We start from the raw sequence: 24,031 nt of genomic DNA on the forward strand, positions 1-24,031 counted from the left end.
AACATTTATATGCTGAACGGTCTCACTCGTTATTCCTCTTTTGTGTTTGATTCAAGGCTATCGACCTCACCTAAAAGTCTTCTTGACAACCGGTGCACTGAATGTGGATAATAATAATAATAATATTACATTTTATTTATAAGCGCCTTTCAAGACACCCAAGGACACTTTACAATCAGGAACAAAAACAATAAAACACAAAACGGGTTGAGCAGCGGCAGCCAGACGCGCCAGCGTTCACTCAACCCCGAAAGTCGGAAGAAACAACAGGGGAGGGAGAGAGGGAAAAAAAACATGCTCGAACTATCCTCATTTTGAGGATAGTTTGCACATCATCTTGGGGAAGGAAGAAAGGGTCTAAAGTAGACATAAGTAGCCGCTGCTGGACAGCACACGTATGACTTCCATGCAAAATGCACATCGCACTGGTCTGTGGCTTAGTTGTAAAAATCAACTCAGTGGAATCGATGCTCGGTGGTCAATCTTTTGTGTTCAGTTACAAGTGGAGCAGGTCGGTAGGTAGTGCCGGTTTGGTTACACTGTGCTCGTTTTTGTGCTTAAAACTCTTTGTTTTCCTTAAAATCTAAATCGGTCTTGTGAATTTTTGACCTATTCAAGGCTGTACGGACCTCATCCTCAACTAATTTAGATCTAGAACACCGCATGTTTTGCGTCTAGCCATTTATCTCTTTTTTTGGAAATAAAATCATGGCTTCAAAATCAAGGTTATGAGTTATTAGACTTATCGTGACTGTAATTCACCAAAAAAATAAAACCTTTGTTCATTTAGAGTATAGTCTAAAGTTATTGAAAAGATAGGCAGTTTTCAATGTAAAAGAAAAACATGTGAATACATTTGATATTTCAACACTTTTATGAGCAGGTCCATTTTGCGTCCCCAAGAGCTTGAGTTTGAGTTTTCTGAATAAACTGCCATTGCCGGCTCGCTCGGTGGTCGACTGGTTCGCGCGTCGGCATCACAGTGCAGAGGTGCAGGGTTCAATTCGGCTCTGGCCTTCCTGTGAGGAGTTTGCATGTTCTCCCTGTGCCTGCGGCGGTTTTCTCAGGGTACCAAAAACATACGTGGCAGGTTAATGAAACACTCTAAATCAGGGGTCCCCAACCTTTTTTGCCCCACGGACCGGTTGATGTCAGACAATACTTTCAGGGACCGGCATTTAAGTTGTGGCGGAAATAATACCAAAAAATACTATGCTATGCGCTGCATGAAAACTGTGGCGTTTTCGAAATATAATAACAATAAACACAAGGAGCGTATAATCTGGCCGCAACACTCTGATCGCGATGGTAATGTTTAATGCATTGAAAATACGATACAATGCAAATTCAAAGTGCATGAAAATGACGACTCACCACAGCCCCGAGCTTGATTTTCTGCAACCAGACGGTCCCATCTCGTGGTAATAGGAGACAATGACACCTCAAGTGTGTGTTTTATGTCCAGTCTACTTCGTAATTTTGTTTTAGTCGCCGTTGCTGCAGAAAACCCCCGCCTTACACAGGTAGCATGTCGGAAATAGCAACAGTGCTATTGTGGCGATATCAGAATATTCAGCCATAACTTTAATCCAGTTGTCTCGAACGTACTTTTAAGGCCGCCGTCATTTGCGATCTCCAGCAGTTTTTTTCACCAATTTTTTAAAGTCTTTTTTTTTTTTTTTTGCGTAATCGGTCACGTGACGCAGAAGCGTGGTTTGACGCATGTCAAGCGTGACAGAGACGGATGTAACGGAGAATCCGGTAATTTTTCAAAATAAAACATCTTTTGTATTCCGAAATAAATAAAATGGAATTAGGGCAAGTTCTTTCTGTGCGGCCTGGCACCAAATGCCCTGCGGACCGGTACCGGTCCGCGGACCGGCGGTTGGGGACCCCTGCTCTAAATTATCTCTGGGTGTGAGTGTGCCCTGCGATTGGATGGCAACCAATTCAGGGTGTCCCCCCGCCGACAGCGCGCCCGCGACTCTTGTGAGGATAAAGCGGATCGAAAAATGGATGGATGGATGAATTCCCATTACTCCAAAAATAAAAATGCATTCAAATCAGCAATGTTTTGATTTTTCTGAGCTACCAATGACCCTATTCAGAGCTGCGGGTTGCCGACCCTCGCCCTAATATAATCAGCTCAATGATTCCACTTATTATTTTTTTGAATATTACGTATTTTGTGTTCATCTGTTGATGAAATCTGCAGTTGCTATGATAAAAAGGAATCAAAACATAAAAAAGAAACAAAAGAAAAGCAACTTTATATCTACAGCTAGGTCAGTGGTTACTGAAAAAAAAAACGTTATTGTATTATTTCAACACTTACATAATGGTGGCCATTTATGGTCTCTTGAGGGTTAAGTGTGTTTTTTGAAAGCACTGCCAAAATATAAATGCATGAATATCAGTGATGTTATGAATGATTTACCTATCAAATGCCCTAATACAATACAACAGTTATTCCACTTTGAATTTGTTTTAAATGCTATTTTGTTTTTGTCCGTTGATATAAAGCAGGGGTTGTTACGACAAAAAGGGCATGAAATCATAAAAAAAAGAAAAGTGTGTTACTGAAAAGATTTGATGTGATGATCAAAGCCAGTTGCACAGCTGAATATCAAATGTGGCATATTCCAAGGAGATGCGCTGTCCCCCACTGCTGTATATATATATTTATCAGGCCGAATTTAATGGTATACATGCATGTAGAAGTAAATGTTTGTCGGAATTAACTTTACTTAATGTTATATACTAATATATATATATATATATATATATATATATATATATACAGTATACACATGTATAAGATGTATAACTTAGGTTAGTGTACAAATAACAAAACACAGGAAATGTAAACATGTACTGTATATGTTGCTCTACGTGACTCGCTGTTGTTTTGCTGACTTTCGCTGCCTCTCGCTCTTTGAAAAATCCGTGATGCACTGAAACCGCGACGAGTGAATCGCGAAGTAGCGAGGGATCACTGTACAGCAATGACATCGGAATGCCATTCGGATGGAAAGTTGGGGCAAATGATATCCAGGCGACAGAAGATAATCACAACCGAAGGGATTGAACTACCGGAGGGCAGAGTAGCAGATGTGAGGGACTTGTAGCTGTCCTTCATACTTTGGAATTCCACAGGCAAATAGATACCATGAGGAAACAGCTTGAAGGGTGGCCACAGTCAAATACCAAAGAAGGGTGGGGCAGGTCCTGAATCGTCAGTTGAGCGGCAGAATAAGATCGAGGCCATTACCACCGACGCCCTGCCAGTAATCAGATATGGCACTGGCATAATACCCTGGCTTCTGGCAGAAAATGATCGATATTTTGCATTTCATGCAAAATCGCTGCTTGAGTGTAATGTTATATCTTGCGCAATCTATCAAGGACATCATTCTTCCTTTCATAACTTTGCTGCTGTGAATCGGGAATTTCTCCATTGCAAGACTAATAAAGGTTTTCTTATCTTATCTTATCTTATTGATCGGATCCGCGAAACAAGACATTACAGGAAACAAGCTCGGTCACTTTGGGGTCGTTTTGTGCTGCCATAATGTATACGTAGCCCAGAAGTGAATCTATTTTTAGCCTTGAATTGTGTCACGAAAGCTGAGGAGACTTTGCAGCGACAGGCACAAGTACTGCTTCCGTGCCCTCGACCAATCACAAAGTAATAGCGTTCATGTCGTTTTTTTTTTCTTTTTAAGTTCCCAAAACACTTCAGTTATGCACAAAAAACAAAGTAGTTACAGTAAATGTCTTATTTATTTAATTCTAACATCTTTTTAATTCAAAATAACTTTCATCGCTCATCATAAATTACGTGAACTTCGGGCCAATTACAGATGCAACCAGCAGGCAGGCATGTTGTTTGAATTAACAATGGAAATATATATATATATATATATTAGAGCTGTCAGTTTAGCGTGTTTTTATCGTTAATTACATTTAAATGAATTTTAACGTGATAAAAAATTTTCTCGCGAGATTAACGCGGCACACGTCACAGCGGATTTACCTGTACGTTGCTCTATAAATAAACCAGAAACAAAACAACAAGCGCTCTGCAGAAGTCCCCGCCCATGTCTGTTTTGCCTGCCACGGCAGCGCGACACACCGAAAACGGATAACTTAAAGAGTTTATGAATGGAAAGTTTACTTTTAAAAGTTGCCAGATTGTTGCACTGACAAGACCAAAGTTACTTGGATGTTTTGCAGTCGTAAACTGAGCTATCATCATAGCACGTTGAGTCTGAAATACCACTTAATGGCCAAGCACACAGCTGATGTGAGTACTACGCCCCCTCGTCTAAGACAGACAGCTATGGATCAATTTCGAAGCGAAGAAAATGGATGACACGACGAAGAACAAATTTGCTGAAGCCATAGCTAAATGTATGGCTACTGCATGCAAGCCTGTCAACATTGTCCACAGCTCGACTCAAGCTGAAATTATTCACATTGCATCGAAGAACTCCATTACGGATTGCCAGCGAGAGCCTCCATTACAAGCTGTGTACAGAGATTGTACGTAGCGGAGAAGGCTAAGGTACACCAAGCGGGAGAAGACACTGTTTCGGGAGAGAAATAAGAGACTAGGTTGATGAGCCTCTGGTGAATCAAGAGCAGGTAGCCTGTTGCGTATGATGTATGCCACTGACGCGATTGTTACTTGTTTGGAACTATTTTGTGTGGAAGCTTACCGTGTTCCGTGTCCATATAAATAATGGGGGTGGAGCTTCTCTGTGTTCGTCTGACAGTGACTGTGAGCTGAGGCACGTCGAGAGTTCAGCGGGGCAGTCGTAGCGAACACACTGAAAATAAAACTTCTCCAGTGTTGTGTTGTGCCTCGAAACAAGTGTAGTCGTCCGAAATGATGTCTACACAAAACCATAGAGAGACTTCCGCGCAAGAAGGACCAACAGAATCAACATAGCCTGACTGCTGTGTTCAAAGCAAACTTGAGAAAAACGAAATATGCAACCATGGCTTAAATCCACTACAGGCTGAGTACTAGTTTACCTTAGATGTGCGCTTTATAATTTTATATTGCTCTGTTTTGATTCCCTAAAAAGAGCTGTTAAAGGAGCTGTTGTGTGGCAAAATATTTTCTTTCACTGTTGTTGATAGACAGTAATATTGTGTGAGAGATTATGTGTGAATAACTGCTCCAAGTGAAAAATGTTCATGTAAAATTGAAAATCGAAATTGTTGTTTTAGTAAATATTTGCATTTTGCATGTAGAAAACTGATCCATGATTCCATTTTGATGAGAGCATTAAAACGAGAAAAAATAGGACAAAAAAATATAAAAGGAAATTCAGAAACGATAAAAAAATGTGTGAGTAATCACGATTAATTTTGAGTTAATTAGAGTTAATTATGACATTTGCATTTTTAATTTGATTAAATATTTTGATAGTTTGACAGCTCTAATATATATATATACTGTATACAGTATATAATGCAAAATCTCTACACAATGACCCTTTAAAGGTCACTGAAGTATTTTCTGTTAACCGCAATGATGTTTAAAAGCCATCGGGTGTCAGTAATGAGTGACCAAGTAACACAACAATTCCCCCCTGAATACAGCATCCGTCTCATTTGCTTGAACTACCAAAAACTATGAGTTGCAAACCACTTGGTCCACAGGAGCTTTGTGTTTCCTGGAAATAAATGTTCCTGGAACTTTTGGTGGGAAAGGGGATTATATATGCACACACTGTATACATGTCCCTATTTACTGTTCTCCTATTGGATGGCGATACAAATTTGATGTTGCATCTGATTCAAAGTCAGATAATTCTCAAAGTATGAAATTATTGCATGTCTCTGCCATATGCACATTGCATGAACCATAACGAGACAACAATGTTTTTGGGTTTTTAAAAAATGTTATAGAGCCCTCATAGCCATGGAAAGGCTAATCGTGATATTTTCAGGGGTGGAGGTGGGCCTTTAATTTGCTACACATTACTTCTGATCATTTTTGGTTGCGCTGCCCACACTATCACCAGTGAGCTCTCACATTCGTCAGCCTCATAAATACCAAAACAACAACATCAACACAGTCCGGGTGTCCACCTTGCCTTGCGTGATGCAGAGGCTGGTTATACAATGCGAGAAGAAGAGCACAGATCTTTCTGCTCATCTATGATAAGCGCTTTCGCAGTTTCCCTTTTCTCAGGAGCCATTTTGACTGTGAAGCGCTTTGTTTACTTGTTTTGCCAAAGTTCAACGTGGGACCTCCTCCCACGTCCGTTCATAAAAACACAGCTGCTGCTGGCATCTACTGTTGGGGCAATGTATTGTATGTAGTCGGAACTTCCGCCGTGCAATAACATGCACGGGCGGCTAATTTGACATGATTACAGTGACATTAACCACTCGTTTCCGAATTCAATATACGCTACAGTTCAATAATTTGACATAGATAATGACAAAAATTAAATTATTTGAGCTTTCCATGAGTCTACCGCGTCAATCATTTATGATTAGCTGACTGAGGATGCGGAGGCAGAACCTCCGTCTACGTATGCAATGGATTTCAGGCCACACAAGGATAAAACGACTTATCAGTTATGCATGTTTCCAATGATGGTTGTGCAGCACAGATCCATCCTTTCGTCTATGACGAAACCCTTTGCATTTCGTAAATAATGGAAATTTTTCTATTCAAAAAATTGTTCATAAAGAAGGACGCTCATAACTCGAGGTTCCACTGTATAAATGTGTGGCTATTCCAATGGCATAATCAGAAAACAATGTTACTGCATGTACAAGTGCTGGCACACATGCCAACATTTACCTTGGCGAATTGAATCCGCTGTCAACAGTCACTGAGCTGGAGTCCATACTGTCCAGTCTGGCAGAGTGCGCCGACTGGTGATTCTGACTGGGTTCCGGAAGGTTCTCTTTAGCACCAGGGAAGGTGAGGGTTCTTTCAAACCTTCTCTGTAGATCCCTCTCCTTCTCTCGCTCCAAGAGCCACTGCATGGTGCCTGCTCCACCGCCTCCTATTCCAACACCACCTCCGCCAGTTTTGCCGTCCTCCCCTCGACTTTTAGTTCCTCCCTCCTCAATTTCGTCGTCATCTGAAACATTGTAATAGTCAAAGGAGGCCTCTGCAGCACTGGTTGTGGGTTCACTCCCTTGTATGGGAACAGAGGGAGTCGCAACCAGAGGTTTGGGCGCATCGAAGGCCTCCTGGGAATCAAGTGCATCGCAGGATGAAGACAGAATGTTGGAGGCAAGGACAGGGGTTTTCCTCAAGGAGCTGTATCCTGGCAACGGAAGGCTAGGAGGTGGTTTGAAGAGTGTATCTTTACTAAAAATCTCCTTACGTTTTTCTTGACCACAGGAGGCACCGTGGGGAGGTCGCGCATTCGAAACGGGAGGATCTGGCGTCGAGAGAGGTATTGGAGGCAGGCTGCCACCTTTAGGTCCCACTTTGGAAAAGTCTTCCTTCATTTCTGGAGGATGTGGCGTTTGCCTTTCTGTTTGCCTGTCGGCGAAGACCAATTTCAACCCATCCTGGCTACTTTTGCCAAGAGTTCCCAGCGGGCTTGGAGCTGTGAGCACAGCCTCAGACGAACCCGAGCACTGGAAGTAGCCATCGGGAGGGACGGAGTTGTGCTGTGGTTTAGGAGAGTACGCTGGCAGACTGTCCCGACTCTTACATTTCTCTAAACTCCTGCCGCCATCTAATAGGAGCGATTCCCCAGGCTGCTTGGCCAAGGGGGGAGTGGCATGAGGGTAGTGACAAGAGCTCTGATTAGCTCGTAAGGTTCCGTCGTCGGTGTAGTAACGGCTTCGATCATCGTAGTAACCCGGTGGTCCAATTAAGCCGGCTCCAAGAGGTCCTTTAGAATTTTCCATAGATCTGGAGCGTTCCTTGGCTTTGTCACTGCGTTCATTCCTCGACTTCCTCTCCTGCGTGTGTGAGTGTGAGCGGTGGACTTTTGAGTGGTGCGCCGATGGTCCGTGGCTCGGCTCGGGGAAAGGCATTTCTGTCCGTCGTTTGGCGAGCTCTCCGGACACGTCCCATTCTGGTGTGACAGGTAGGTGGGAGGAGTCAAGGATGTTCGGGTTGCTATGTGCCAGATGAAGACGCGTCCGCTGGCGCTCCATGGCCAGGGCATGTTCCCTCGGTGACCGAGCCAGTGATGATGAGTAAGCTCTATAGTCCCTGTCCGTTGGTTCCAAATGGGAACTCTCGCTCTGCTCACCCCGAGCCACCCTTGTCTTACTATGCGAGCGGCTAAGTTTGGTCTGAGATTGCTTCCTATGTCTTCCCCCACTCCTTCTGCTCCTTGAACTGTGATTGGCTGATGATGCCTTGCTCCTCTGTGCACGCTCCTCCTCAAGGCGCTTCATGACTGCCGTATGCCGGGCAAGGTTCTCCACGGTGAGATCGGGGTTGATTCTGCGGATAATCTCCATCTCTATGTGACGCGGGAGCTGGCTGGGTGTCTCTTCATCACGAAGGGGCCACTCCTCGGGGGGGAACTGTGCAGAGAAGGTGGCCAGTTGCTTGGTCTTGTCCTTCTTAAAGCTCAGACGGAACAGCTTCAATCCAAACTTACGACTCGCTGTACCACTTCCTGGCTGCTTCTCGAGCTCACCAGCCCCTCCTCCACCTCCTCCTCCTCCTCCACGATGCTTTGTGAGCGTGTCCGTCTTGAAGGGGAACCCGAGGGTGCTGCGGCTCTTTTCGGCGTTGCCTCCCGCTGGCTGAGGAGGCGACTGTGGAGAGTGCGGGGACGAATATGCCTCCCGGTGGTCTTTGGGGGATCTGAGCTGCAGAGTTGTGTGGTGACTGGGGGGGTCGTCTCCACGGTAGGTGTTGTTGAAAAAGGAATCCACAACTCCGCCTCCCACCCCGTGGTTCGGGTTGGATTTCGGGTGACTTCGATCTCGCACGCCGCCAGAAGTGGATGGGGTGATGGTGCCAGAGAGAGGAGAGGTACACTGAGTCTGCTGATTCTGCTGCTGATTCTGATGTTGCGGCTGTTGGTGCCGGTCAGCGGATCGCTCATCTAAGTGGTACCACTTGGAGCTAGTTCGGATTAGACTTGGAGTGATGAAGTAGGTTTGAGGAGTTACGATAAAATATCCGTCAGGTGTCGGGTAGATCTTGCGTTCACGGACCAACATGTTAAGTGTGTGGTGCAGGACCTCCTCCGTTGGGGTGGGAACACCTGAGACAAGGTTGAAACAAGAATTAGTTGGAAAAGGGGCAAGTCACACTAATCAGATTATTAGGGCCTTTTCATTGTATTGCACTTGCACGGTTTGCTTTTGAGTCGGTGCAACAAACAAAGAGCGGAGTGGGAAATGAATTTCATCTCATTTTCGTTGGTATGGATCAAGTTCCGATGACGCTTGTCCTCATTCGGGTCACAAATAACCTGCAGCCTACCCAAGCCGAGATGACTTTCGGCGTGATGTTTTTTTTTTGTTTTTTGTTTATTTTAAATAACACCTATTTTCTTTTATTTTTTTAATTTTCCTATATTTTCTTGGCCACAACACATAACTAAACCCCACTCATCACCAAAAGAACACAATACCTACAAGTATTGTAGTCAAGTCGCTTTGAAGTCAAGATGGCGCCCGAGTAGGCAGCCGTCGGCAAGTGCTCTCATGAGCCTTGCTTTTTGTTGTTGTTGTTTTTGTGTTTGTTTTGTCACTTTGTGTTTGTTGTTACGTTGTGTGGACCTGATGTGGACTTTTTTCAGCATTTTTTGGCCACGACATTCATCAAGGAGGAGACTCTGTGCTTGGTGGTTGCGCCTTCTCGGCAGCATGGGTATACCAGCACTGTTTTTGACTGGGAGGAATGTCGGCGCCATTTGACTGTCGTTGCTGAACAGTCCCGGGGCGCTTGTGTCTTGCGCCTGGAATGGGCAGCATTTTTCACAGCCCAGCTTTGTTCAGCGGAGAGATCGGTGCTATTGAACGGTCTGCGGCTGGATGGATGTAAGGCTTGAGGAGCCGACGATGAGAAGAAAGGAGCGTTAGCGCGGAGCGCCGATGCGGATTTGGAACTGGGAGTCGCGGCTTGGAGTTTGAAGCGGATTACGTGGGACAGGAGAAGTGAACTAATCTCTTTTCGTCAATGGACGCTACAGCTTCGTGTTTGCTTTCAAAACTTAGCTTGTAGCAGACTTGTGCACATTTTCAGCATGACGTCTCTGATCCACTGGTGAAAGGACACTTTGATCCTCTCCTCTTTCATCTATAACTGCTTCAGACAACAAAATGTATGCAGAAAAGTGGTGAAGATTGCACGACTGTCTGTGTCCTATGTGTTGTGTTGTGTTGTGTTATTTTTGTTATTTTGACTTCAAAATGGCGCAGCGAGAGTGGCTCCCTTTCCAGCAGCTCCTATATTTTGTTGTTCTACTTCTTCCTTTCATAACTTTGCTGCTGTGAATTGGGAATTTCTCCATTGCGAGACTAATAAAGGTTTTCTTATCTTATTTTATCTTATTGTGGTGGCAACATGATGCTTTGGGGGATGTCTTTAGCTGGCGCTCTTCAACAAGAAGGAACTTATGTGAACTTGTGTGGTTTTTTTTCTTCTTTCTACCTACATTCTTGCTGCTGGAGGCTGTAAATTTCCCCAGTGTGGGACAAATAAAGGATATCTTATCTTATCTTAAAACCAAGTCCACAATTTCCCAAAACCAGTCATGGTTAGCGCACAAAACCCTTCAGGCTGCTGGGGAAAAAAGGCCCCAAAAAAGTCAAGGAAAGGCTACTGCGAATCACTTCCAGGTGTGTGCTGTATCCCATTTATCATGTGTTTGAATGAGACTGTTTAATTCAGTTTATTTAAGAGGTTCTAAGTCTGTGTGCACAACTGAGCAACTACTAACTTAGTTGTTTATTTTGACTTTGAAAAGTTTATTTTCTCTTGAAAAGAATATTTTTTCAATTGAGTGATAGAGAAATCTATGAACAAAATTGTATCATGTTTAAAGTTTCGGTTAATTTGGGCATGTCTGGACATACTCAGCGCAGAGGTGTCGGCCGTTTGGGCGGAGGGCCTTTTCTTGAGCAATCACGTCAAAGCAAGAGAGGAAGAAGGATGGAAGAAGGCTAGATTCAATCACAGAGTGGGAATAAACAAATTGGGAACAAAGAGTTGTTGAATACCAAAAGACAGTTTGGGAACAGCTGTCGCGCCCAGGTGGACATTTGTCATCAGCAAAGTCTGTGACTTGTGTATTCGGGTAGATCAGATCACTACCGAGGGGGGCGCGGTATGCAAATCTCGGGGGCAGTGTCTTCCTTGTATTTTGCAATAAAAGTTCGAACCGGCGGAGAGGGAGCCAAGTGTGTGATCATCAGAGCAACTAAACCGTCGTTCGCTCTCAGAGACCCACTACCGCTGATATTGAAGACAATTTTCCTGTGTGCCGAGTCATTTCTTTAACTTTGTCCGAGAAAATCTCTGACATTGAGTCAGATCGGTTGAAGGTCACATGAAAAAATAAATAAAATTAAAAAACAGATTTATATTCATCAATTGTTTTCATATTACAAAACACAGCATTCGAACAAGGGAGAGCAAGATTTTTTATAGTGGTGTACAAAGCCTTTTCTGTTCAACTAATCTGTCAAAATTGATTTCCAACTGTATTTTGTCTGCATTTCATAGCAGTGTCGTGGCTGACAAGCTTTCAGTGATTTTGTGTGTGTGTGTGTGGGTTTTTTTGTCCAACTTCTTTGTGCTGCTATATATATATATATATATATATATATATATATATATATATATATATATATATATATATATATATATATATGTGTGTGTGTGTGTGTGTGTGTGTGTGTGTGTGTGTGTGTGTGTGTGTGTAAACTTCCCAGGCCCTTCAGACTCACGATTGCTGGTCAGTGCTAAAACCCGACAATTGAAATGTCTGATGGCAATATTATTTATAGGCCATACTGCTCCTACCCGAATAGTCAAGCCCAAATCGCTTGCTCCCCCCCACCCCTCTAACTTCTTCATCTCTCTCACTATCTCCGCTCTCTCTCCCTTTATCAGTCTGCCGGTATTACTGACACTTACATCACAGCAGCCTTTTGGCCCAGGCAGGATGATGCAACTTGATGCACACAGACAAGCTGCTGCAGTGCAGTATGCATGCATGAAACTGGGCACACACACGCACACACCAACTCTTCAACAGTTTGCATTCATTTCCCGAAAGACGTCACGATAAAATGTTCACCTCCCAACAATTGATCTGCGCGCACACTCACACACACGCACACACAGACACACACACACACACACACACGGATAAAAGTACAAAACAAATACAAGTACAAATAAGACAATTGTACACATCCGAACACTTCGTTTTGTGGGTAAATCGGCATGAGATGAAATTGTGCCTCACCTTAATAATATTCATTTGGAGGGTAATTACATTTTACATTATTTCAAGTCATGAAAATGTTCATACACTCTGTATGGTATATGAAACCAACTATCTGTACTTGAACTGAATATCAGATTAACGCGTTTAGTAAATGTCACACATTATAAAATAATCTCATACAGTACCTAGATTTTACCGCTGTCAATCAAACATTACCTTCTGGTAATTATCATGATCACATGTCAGAATTGTGAAATCAGTCTGAGGAAACGACTCAAATACTATTGTCAACCCAATGCCAGCTGCTAGACAGACAGCAATGTGTTTGCATGTGTGTGTGTCCATGGGTGCGTGTGCACGTGTGTTTGGCTTTTTTATGTTGCCTTTCATTACATCATGCAAATGCAGTTGCTTTGGTAACATGATGCAAATTCACTAACGAGGAAAACCCAGCGCTCTCACACACATGCTTACAGACTCAGACTGTGTGTGTTCGTGTGTGTATGTGCGCTCGTCTGCTCCTAACTGTGTGTACATTTGTGTCTGAAAATGTGCTTAGATTTTCAGTGACAAATCTCTAAAACTGCACAGAAATAATGAGTGCACTGAATAAATGTAAAATGGTTGCTTTGGCTTGATTGACACTTCATGGTTCAAATGACAGAATTCTGTTTTGGCTTTTTTTTTTTCGTTCCCAAGGGGAACATTTCGGATATGTGGCATGGCAACAGAAAAAGAGAAAAACAAAAATGAAACAAAAAAAATCTTGGTTCTCATTTTTAAAAAAAAGGCCTCTTTGGTTCCCTTTACACTGCACATCCAAGTGATGAATTTCGATTTAATGCCTACACTGTATTTCACATGACTATTATTTTATTTATTTATTTAAAAAATATTTTTTGTGCATTTCGCCACTATCAGGTGGAAATCTTGCAGAAGGACAATCTAATGTTCCACATTATGAAGCTAGTCAAAATGTTTATGTAATGGAGGAAAGAAAGGATTTTCTGTTGATGAAACCTTTGAAATACTGTCGTCAAATGGAAAGTAATGAAGACACTGGACATTTCAAGACAACTTAGAGGAGTTTGCAGGGGGAAAAAAAACCATCTTTTGTCATTCCGTATATGTTCAAGCTGTCTGTATGAATATTATTAAAGCAATCCTTTGAGCAATCATCCCTCTGTGGCCCCATCTTATGCCTCTAATTTGATTTTTAATAATTTCAGCAATTCCCCCTCCGTGATAAATGAAAGCTCACAAAATAATAATAAATACCCTTTTTTTTGAAATACACCCTAGACATGTTTTTATAACATTCGTGGAATTTACTTTTTTTTTTAAAAGGTCATTCAACACACTTTAAAACAATACAAACACACTGAAACAGATAAACAAATTGAGAGAGAGCAAAAAACTGCCCACATTGTGCATTTATGTTGAACGAGCATGGTGGCGAATGACTGCAACGCATCTTCCTGAGGTCAGACGCAGACGAGCAACACTCAGGTCAGACGCAGCACTGACTTGAGTGCTGCGTCTGAGGTCCTTAGTTTCAGACGCAGCACAAACGTTGCATTGCTAAAATGGCTAAATAACGGACCTTTGCGTGCCAAGGAGTTAAGAAAAGAAGAGCTCTGACGCTTGAAAACAGGGTAAAAGTGATCAAAATGAAAGATGGAGGAAGCACAGTAAAGACATTATGCAAGAAATTGATGTAAGTGAAAGTGAATGCGGAACGTAAATTTCGCAATTTCTTTCCCGTTTTTTTCTTTCTACACTGGTTATATGAAGTGTCAAATAAGTGTATGCTGATACGTATGCACTATTGGAATACAAATAAAGAGTACACATATACGTTTTGTGTGTGTGTGTGTGTTTACATCTGAGATAAAATTTGCTATAGTGAAAAGTCCCCTGTTGTGAAAAATTTCTTGCTGCAAACATGTTTTCGTGGTCGAGGAGTTTCACTGTACTTTATGTTGTTCAACATTTGTTGTGCTGTTGAGTATTAATAAGTGTTTCTGTGTGCGTGTATAAATATATATTTTTGTGTTAGGATGTGGTGTGCACTGTTTCACTTTCACACAAAAAGTATTTTAAAATTTTTAATTACAAAAAGGGGTGGCCCTTTTTTCCAAAAACATGCATGACAGGCTGATTGAACACTCGAAATTGTCCCTAGGTGTGAGTGTGAGCGTGGATGGTTGTTTGTCTGTGTGTGCCCTGCAGCACCCATCCGCGAGCCTTGTGAGGATAAAGCGGATCGGAAAATGGATGAATAATTTAAAAAAGGAGGTCACCTTTAACCTACAGTGGCGCATGATCTGCATCACCAGAAGTTGTTAGCGGTCAGCAGTCTGCAATTGCAGCTTGCAATCAAAGCTGTTGCGCCATCTAATTTTTTATTATCATTTTTTTTCTCATTCAAAGTTTGTTTCATCTGCAATTTACCAATGGCACTGGCAAAGAATGGGAATCTGGAGCGCCAGGAGAAGCATTTGAAAACGGTGCACGTACGTACGATAGTTTCTGCAGTTAACACGCTGCAAAAGTGCATCCGCGTCAGGTCTCTATTAAGGTAGGCAGGGACTTCCTTTTCACAAACTATTGTATCTACTTTATTTTTTTTTGGGGGGGGGGGGGGACACACCTGCTCTAAAGCAATGTAAAGTCGAGCTCACAGCTCTCAGCCTCGCATACCAGACTGTGACAAACCATTCTGAACAGTGTCACTTGGTGGAATTCTGCCTTTAATATACAGTATATGGATAGGAAAAGGCAATGACAACTAAGGATCACAATTTTATTCCTACACTAACGTAACATTTTGATATCAGCGGGAATGATCTGGGTTTTACCTTATGTAAAGTGGTGTTACCTGGAAAACATGTCTGCAGGTGTTCCGTTAGGGCCTCCTGGGTGACAGGCTTGTGCGCAGAGTTCATAGCAGAGATAGCCAATACCAGTACTTCTCCCAGAGGTATGAACTGGGACTGGCTGATCGGGGACATACTGATGGGTGACACATCACCTGTGAATAGACGAGTCACAATAATTAACAGGCAATTATCAGCTACAACTTAACCATTTACGCTTACTGCACTAACAAACACGAGTTCAAAAGGAGTTCTGGCATTTGTTCAGACACAAAGGAGGACTTGCTGCGCTCGATGTTTTACCCTTTCATGCACCCTGTAACTTCCATCCATCCATCCATTTTCCGATCGACTTTATCCTCACGAGGGTCGCGGGGGGGTGCTGGAGCCTATCCCAGCCGTCTTCGGGCAGTAGGCGGGGGACACCCTGAACTGGTTGCCAGCCAATCGCAGGGCACATACAGACAAACAACCATCCACGCTCACACTCACACCTAGGGACAGTTTTGAGTGTTAATCTGCATGTTCAATGCATGTTTTTGGAATGTGGGAGGAAACCGGAGTTCCGGGAGAAAACCCACAGAGGCCCGGGGAGAACATGCAAACTCCACACAGGGAGGCCGGAGCTGGAATTGAACCGGTACCCCTGCACTATGAGGTCGACGCGCTAAGCACTGGACCACCGGGCCGCCCTACCCTGTAATTTGATAACGTAATAACCTGTCCACTGTAGTAACCGCTGTCCCTGAAACGGCTGAGGCCAAATAAACAATTTATGTGACTTACTCAGTCACTTACCTACATGTTTCATGAGCTGATCTGAACACAAGATATTATCAGATGTACCTGATCAAATATACTCTGATAGCTCTGTGGGCTTTCATTGTTTTCAAGAATAAAGCTACACTCTTTACATCTCAGAAGTCAGGTCGCATTGTGGAGCCAGACCTCCCTCCTGTTACTGTATGAAGAACTATTTGCCAAAACCATCAATCTATTTAGATTCGTCTGGGAAAAAATGTAATTGAAAGCACAACAAATTTTATGAATATACAGGTAAATCTCAACAACTCATTGGCCTGTTTAACCCAAGATAATATAGTGGTACTGGTACCTTGACTTTTTAAACTTAATTCATTCCATAAGTGTCTCTAAAAAGAAACAAAACTTCTGTTGTGTGTGTGTGTGTGTGTGTGTGTTTAATAAGAAAATTACTCACAGTATTAAAACACATGGTAATAACATTCTTTGTGATAATTCATTCGACATTGTGGCACACCTTCTGGCCAAAAGGGCAGTATAAAACATATCATATAAATTACGTTGATTTGATGACAGATGCGAAAAAGACCATTGCAACTAAGTCACAGTAATATTAGCTGTTTTTCGCAGGTCATTCACAATCTATATGCGAGTCGGAAAAAATGTCAACTAAGTCAGATACGTCGACCACAAAAACATGTCGACAAAAAAATGTTGGCCCGCTTCGGTCACATCATGTTACGGCATCCAGGTTATTCAAACTGCTCATCATCGTCTATTCTGCAGTCAAGCTATGAGCTTCTCCCTGTTTGGGTGTACCCCGCCCTTGCCCAAAATCAGCTGGGATCATCTTCAGTCCACCTGTAAACCTAATGAGATGGTAGCAGCTGGGCGCGTTGTTAGAACCGACTACCATTTGTGAGAACGTACCGTTACCCTAACATGGTGACTTGAACTGTATTGTATGGTGTTTGTCAATAAGTTGGAAATGGAAATTAATTTGTGTAAAAACAAATGAAAGCTAAACTTAGCTTAGCATTGCTTACTACGCACAAACAAAGAGACACATACACGAATGTTATCAACACATCACTAAGCACAGATCGAGTGTGAGTGAGTAAATGTGTAGAAAAAATTAATAAATAGCAGGCGAGCATGAACCACATTCCCAGTTCCATTGGGCTGTTAGCTCAGCCATGGCCGCCCGAGATGCGCACTTAATGGGCAGGCAAGCGTGACGCAATGGTCCTTAGTTCCATGTGGTCCATAGTGTTGCTTCACATCAAATTTAGCAAACGTAATTAGAATTTGCGGCGGCCTGATGATGGACTGGTTATCGTGTCAGCCTCACAGTGCAAAGGTGCAGGGTTTGATTCTGTTTACGGCCTTCCTGTGTGGACTGTGCATGTTCTCCCAGCTCCTGTGTGGGTTTTCCCTGGGTACCGTATTTTCACGACCATTCGGCGCACTATATTGTTGGGCGCAGTCTCAGTAAGGGGTGCTATTTCTATGTTTGACACATACACAAAACGCACTGTATTATTGGGCGCAGCCAGGCATGGCAAAACATACGCCAGCGTAAACATACGGCATGCATGCACGCACGCTAAAAACACATTTTTAAAAAGGCAACGGAAGCAAAACTGAGTTCGGTTGTACTTTATTTAGCCATTTTACAATGTACTCACGTTTATCTCTTCACCTCTTACACGCCCACCCTTCACTCATTGGCGACTGGTACCTGCTAGGGACGTGCCTTTACCGTCCTCTTACACGCCCACCCTTCACTCATTGGCGGACTTCCGCATGCCTGTCGTCACTCACTCCGCCTTTTCTCTATATAAACAGCGTGTCGGCCAGAGGTGCTCTCAGTCAGGCTTTGGAACTCGGCTCATACACTAGACGCTCCGCATTATAAGGCGTCCTGTCCATTTTGGAGAAAATTTAAGATTTTTAATGGCGCCTTATAGTCGTGAAAATACGGTACTCCGGTTTCCTCCCACGTTCCAAAAACATGCTTGGCAGGTTTATGGGACACTCTAAATCGAGTGTGTGCCCTGCGATTGCCTGGCAACTAGTTTTGGGTGTACCCCCGCCTACTGCCGCAAAAACAGCTTGTGAGAATAAGCGGGTCAGAAAATCAGAAAATGGAAGGATGACAATTTGAAATCGCGCGCAAAGCAAGGCTAATTTTGGCAGCTGTTTTAATTTTAGTTCTTACGCTGCTCTTCTAAACAAGAAAACACCATAGACCAGTGGTTCTCAATTATTTTCTGTCATGCCCCTCCAAGGAAGAGGAAAACATCTCGCGCCCCCCTCCCCCGCACGACTATAAATAGTATCATTTGTCTATAAAATTGTTATAAGTACACCTTTGCATAACACTGTATCCTTATTAATGTTTAAGAGAATAAAAAAAGAAAGAAATATGGACCAACTTACAACAAAGGATAGCTTTAGTAACTGGAACAGAAAAGATTTAAAGTGCATCTGAAATTCAAAAATAACACTAAATCCTTAATCTAACAAAAAATATTTTTGGACTGACCATGTCAAAACATACGATACTGAAAATAAAATTACATAAAATCAATAACTAATAATGCATTCAAACCAATCACCAACATTATCTCAGGAGCACAATATTAAAAAAAAACTTTAACCAGCAAAACAAAAATATATAAAATAATTTGTGCTTTTTTTTTTTTTTTTTTTAATCAAAGATGATGTCTGGATTAATGGCTACAATGAGCATGTTTTGTAATGCACAGCTTTTCGAAGCGAGGTTTGAAGCAGGACACAGCAACTCTCGGCTCCTGCTCAATGTGTAGCCGGGACCTGTATTTTAGTTTACAGAAGTAGCAGTCACAAAGCGGCAGGATTGCTGGCAATGTTCGGCACGTTTTCGCTGAAAAAAGCTCAAGCAACTTATCAGCGTGATTGGGGTGGAATGTCTTTAAGTGACGCCTTAATTTATTTGGCTTCATGCTGTCCGCTACCAAAAATTTTAGACACAGTAAGCACAACGATCTTTCCTCGTCTGCCACCGGAGTCACATTGAAGCCAAGCGCTACATACGCCTCGTCATATTTCCTCCCTGAGAATGCCCCCTGCGCAAACTCTGCCACTGCCCCCTAATGTAGTGGAGGTGCAACTACACGTTATTTTAGGACAGTAAAAAAATTAAAAAGCATGTTCCCCGAAGTAAAACACGCTCCCTTTGACCGAGCCACCCCACTATTTGAGAAACACTGGCATAGACCAACATAAGTACCCAGCAGCATAAACCACCATATGCTGTTTTGGTGGTTTATGCACCACAGACAACTAGAGGTCCACGAGCCCACACTTGAGAAAAACTGCACTGTACAATCACACTGTTGCAATGAGTCATTTTGTTTTGTAATAAGGGTGTACACAACCTACTGCTCGGAGATGGCTGGGATAGGCTCCAGCATGCCCATGACCCTCGGCAGGATAAGCGATCCAGATTATGGATAGATGGATTCATACACTTAACGAGAGCTACAAGGGGTGCACAGTGGCACGCTTTTTGCTTTGTGCCCTCAGTATTCGGACACCACATTGCTGAAAAACCTTGTGTTAAAGGTTACATTTAAATAACATGCAGTTGGTTGGACATGACACATTGTTGCTCCAAAAAGTGATATTTGAGTGAATCATTGTCGTGTTGAAGAAAAGTTTGTGTTTCATGTTTTTGAATAATTTTTAATTACAATTATGCATAACTGCCATGATCTGACCTCGCTCTCAGCAAGCAATGTTCCCTCTAATGTTCCATGTGTCTAAGCATTCACACAAACTTCCTTGAGTATTCCTTGGACCACAGTGTGCAACATCAGACATGCACATGGGGGCCACACCAGTAAACACACCTGTCCAAAACCTACGAGCCAAACACTTTCACATCAAAATAGAACATATCATTGAATGGAGATTTATGACACGCATAAAATAGGCCCAGGTCTGTTACTTTTATTTTAGCACACAGGTTACTTTAAGCATAATTAATTGAACCAATATGGATAACAATGGTTGCGCATTTGATAGCCACATCACACCCTTGCTCGAGCACACGCGCGCGCGCGCACACACACACACACACACACACACACACACACACACACACACACACTTGTTTGGCCAAAGATTGACTTTTGAAGCGACCAACTTCTCACGAACGACCGGATCGCGCACGTGCAAGCATACAAACACACTCGCGCACACACACACATACACACACACACGCGCTCGCACGCACGCACTCACGTGGGTGCCCACCAGTGCACTCGCGCACATATGCACGCACACCACAATGAGCAACAGTCGGAACGGGCCGAAAATGAATGAAAGGTCAAGATACAAACAAATCTTTTTTTTCCCCACGCATTTCCTCCTCCCACCCCTTGCGGTCGACTTGGGACCAGTTCGGTGGCTCCCGGTCGATTCTGATCGACGTATTGGGCACCCCTGCCTTAAAATCCGAGGTAATTCGCTGACTAGTTTAGCACTTAGCGTCGTTGTTTGCGCATGAGCGGTGATGCAGTCATCTGATTGGTTGCTCTCGATGTCAATCAAGTAAAGGGATTGATGATAGGCTGACAGAGTACGTTCTGTGAAGTTGGCGCCTTATTTGAATGGCACCGCCTTGTCCTGTGAGAGCCCGGGAGCCGCAATGAACCAGCCAAAAAGCCGTACGCGGCTCGCGAGCCGCGGTTTGGCCACCCCTACCCCTGCTCTAGTAGTCTGTAGTGTGTGTGACTGAATGTGTGTCAATGTATCCATCAAACTATCAGCGAACAACTGAGTGTGCACCCTCGGCCGCACTCCTGAAACTGTAATGGAAGTGTCCTGTTTGTAGATTAAAGTAAGGTGGAAATGACGGAACGAGTGCAGAAATGGAGTGTGTGCGTGGCGTGGTGCACCCTAGCTGTCACCGGGTGCGCTGAGAGGGTGAGAGAAGTGCACAATTGCTCATGCGCGCAGCTGAGAGTGAACATTGTCAACAAGTACCGGTACTCAAATGCTTGTGCTCATATTCGGCCGGAAAAAAAAGGGGCTTCTTAGCATCCCTACGAGTTGCCAAACTTCACATAGCAGACTCAGGGACGGTAGAATGGACACCGTGGGTATCAAAAAACAAAAGCTCACTCATGAGTCAAACTTTTGCTCAACATATAAGTATGTCAGTAAACAAAACAAAATGGAGAGACTGTTTGTAACCCCAGAAAACGTGTAAGTTACCTTACTATATACGCACCTATCTATCTGTTTTACACTACGCAAAATCTAGTAGTTCTGCATGAAGCTAGTGTGAAACTAATGCCATTTAATTAATGATAATGTCTGCAGTATGGAAATATTTAATTGTGGAAAAAGGTATTTCGCTTGGCAAAAAAAGATATAGCGCTTGACACAACTAATTTAATATGCCACCTGAAAAACTGATGTGCCACAAAAAAAAAGAAACTTGAATGTGCCCTTTTTTTTCTTCTTAATACTTTGCAGAGGTATCGAATTGGCAGAGCCTAAAAATCTGTCACTCATTTGCAAAAAATGTGATTGGGACGTCCCTAAGACAAACAAACAAACGATACTATCGTTTATCGTGACAGTTTCTGAGAAAATATATCGTCATGCATTTTTACTATTATTTCTTTTAATTGTGACAGGTTCAATAATCATGCTCAATAATCTGGGAAAAGTAATTTGTCACAAGTCCATCATTCATTCGGTTATTCAAAAATGTAAAGCACTCCTCACTGTAATTTGCACGTCTAAACTGGAGTGGAAGGAAAACCCGCTGCGTTCACCCCGATGTCAGATTAAAACACGACAGCACACTTTGGAAAAGATAGAAGTCTAATTTGTATAAAGGGGGATGTGTTCGGAGAACACATCATCTTTGGGGAAAAAAGAACATTGGAAACCGAAGAAATGCTTCTAAGTTACCACTGAACAAACCATAAGACTTTTGTGACAATGTGCTTTTGGAAGACAAGATGAAAAATGGTGATCTTTGGCCATACTACAGAGCATCCAGGCATCACATACAAAGTGTCAAGTGGGGTGGTTAAAGGAATGATGATTTGGGCTTCCACAAGAATGCACAGACTGCATCTTGCAGTCATTGAATGAACTTTGGCCATGTTCACTCTGCTATACTGTACGTGACACTCATCAGATTTTTTTTAATGCAATGTGAACAGTACAACTCGATTTTTTTTTTTTCAAATCCGACCTGGTCATCTTTCGTTTGCGGATACAAATCCAATATGTATCAGAGTATGAACACTCATCCACAGAAATCCAACCTATACATTATCAAAAGCGAAATCCTCTCCGTTTGGTTGCGAAAGGAGTGCTTGGGAGACGACTGACAATGTGAATATGAGAAGTTGTATGAGATAGAGCAAACGTTTTGTCCCCAACTTTGTTTTAAGAGATAAACAGTGCTATTTATATGGCGTGGAGGGACGTCATAAAACTCAAAACCCCAATTGGTGCTGAACGTAACAGCAAATGGCAAAAGTTAACTGGAGAAGTTTTCCTATTGGCTTAAAAAAGCAACAACAAAAAATGTTTTATGCCATTTCAGCCTCTAAAAGTACCAGCGTCTTTCAAATGGTGTCCCAGTATCTTGTAACAATGACAGCAGAAACAGTTACGCCGTCTGACCTTTCCACTGGAAATGCTTAATGTGTTGCCATGCATGAGGGCCACGATCATCAATACATATTCAGCATCTCAGAGTAGTCTAAATGGCTCGGAAGTCGGCTCCTCTTTGTACTCTGTGTACAACAACAATATCAATAGCATCAGTAGCTAAGAGGATGGAGCGGGGGATTATTGAGATGCTCCCACCATGCTCGAAATTCATGACGGTGATGTTATTAATGGTGTCGCGTAAACAGATTAGAGCACTGAATTAATGGACACCTTTTTGGTTTAGGCATGTTGGCTGCCTTGATGTGATATGGCAGCAGGACTGTTCACCATACAAACATTCGAGCTGCACCGCCCAACTTTTCAGTGCCATGTTGTGGTATAACAGCTTGAGTAGGAAGGTGCTGTCAACGTTCATATTTCGGGGGGATTTCACGAATGGGATGAGAAGAGAATGGTACTGCGGATAGAGCTACTTCTGTCCTTTTTCTTGATTAAAGAAAACAAAGCCATATACAGAGTACCTTGTATCAGCAGGATGATACAGTCTCAATCAGGGATGGGGAAAATGGTGGGCACTGCATAAACATTTGCACTAGCCTATACAACTGTTTGGGACGGCTTGGAGAAGAAAGAAACCAATAGCACAGCAGCAGTTGATGACAGAATGATTGTGAGAGCTGTAAAGGCTGCTTTTCATACTATATGAATAACCGCCTTCTAAGGGCAGGAGTGAAAGTATCACGATTTTCTGTTTGCAAAACACTTGGTGGACAAAAAGTACAGAGGCAACACTAAATGACAGAGCATGGCCAAGCTGGAATCAACTGAAAAGGGTAGAGGTGCGTACCTCAACAATCCCGGGAGAGGGTTTTATGGACTGAACGCTGTTAAAAAATGAAATGAGTAAAGTGTACTGTTATCTTTGATTCTTTGGTGTACTTGGATTGTTTGGATGGACAGTTTTTTCCCCTACAGCCATTACTGCAATAAAAAAACCACAGAAAATAATCAAAGCTACTGCATTTTAAACCTAAACTCATTTACCTCACTTGTGCAATAATGAGCAATATCCGAGCCATTTCATTTCATGTGCAATATGTGTCCTGCGTGCAATATAAGCCTCAGTCCACACGACCACTACTGCTGCTGTTGTTGTGTGATGTTGAGTTTTGCATTTATTAAACCGTTATTTTATCCTATTTTTATTTTTTTTTTACGAAATGCACTAAGGAGTGGCACCCAAATTTCCTTGTATGCTATACATTATTGCATCGTATTGTG

At 42.7% G+C, this 24,031-nt stretch overlaps 1 protein-coding gene across 3 annotated transcripts in view; it reads right to left on the reverse strand.

Moving 5' to 3' along the window:
* The window catches only part of LOC147208273 (storkhead-box protein 2-like), a 60,861-nt gene that overhangs the window by 6,216 nt on the left and 30,614 nt on the right, over nt 1-24,031 (reverse strand). For 2 of the 3 annotated variants that reach the window (XM_086132262.1, XM_086132270.1), the window contains exons 2-3: nt 15,301-15,453; nt 6,830-9,221 (exon numbers count right to left, since the gene is read on the reverse strand). In XM_086132262.1, the coding sequence (XP_085988388.1) occupies nt 6,830-9,221; nt 15,301-15,453 (2,545 nt within the window). Of the gene's footprint in view, nt 1-6,829; nt 9,222-15,300; nt 15,454-15,601; nt 15,689-24,031 lie in introns of those variants that run through there. The other variant, XM_086132280.1, reaches the window with a different exon arrangement.

Source organism: Hippocampus guttulatus, chromosome 2, assembly GCF_054856545.1.
Source record: "Hippocampus guttulatus isolate MCC_2025c chromosome 2, RoL_Hgut_1.0, whole genome shotgun sequence".
NCBI lineage: Eukaryota > Metazoa > Chordata > Actinopteri > Syngnathiformes > Syngnathidae > Hippocampus > Hippocampus guttulatus.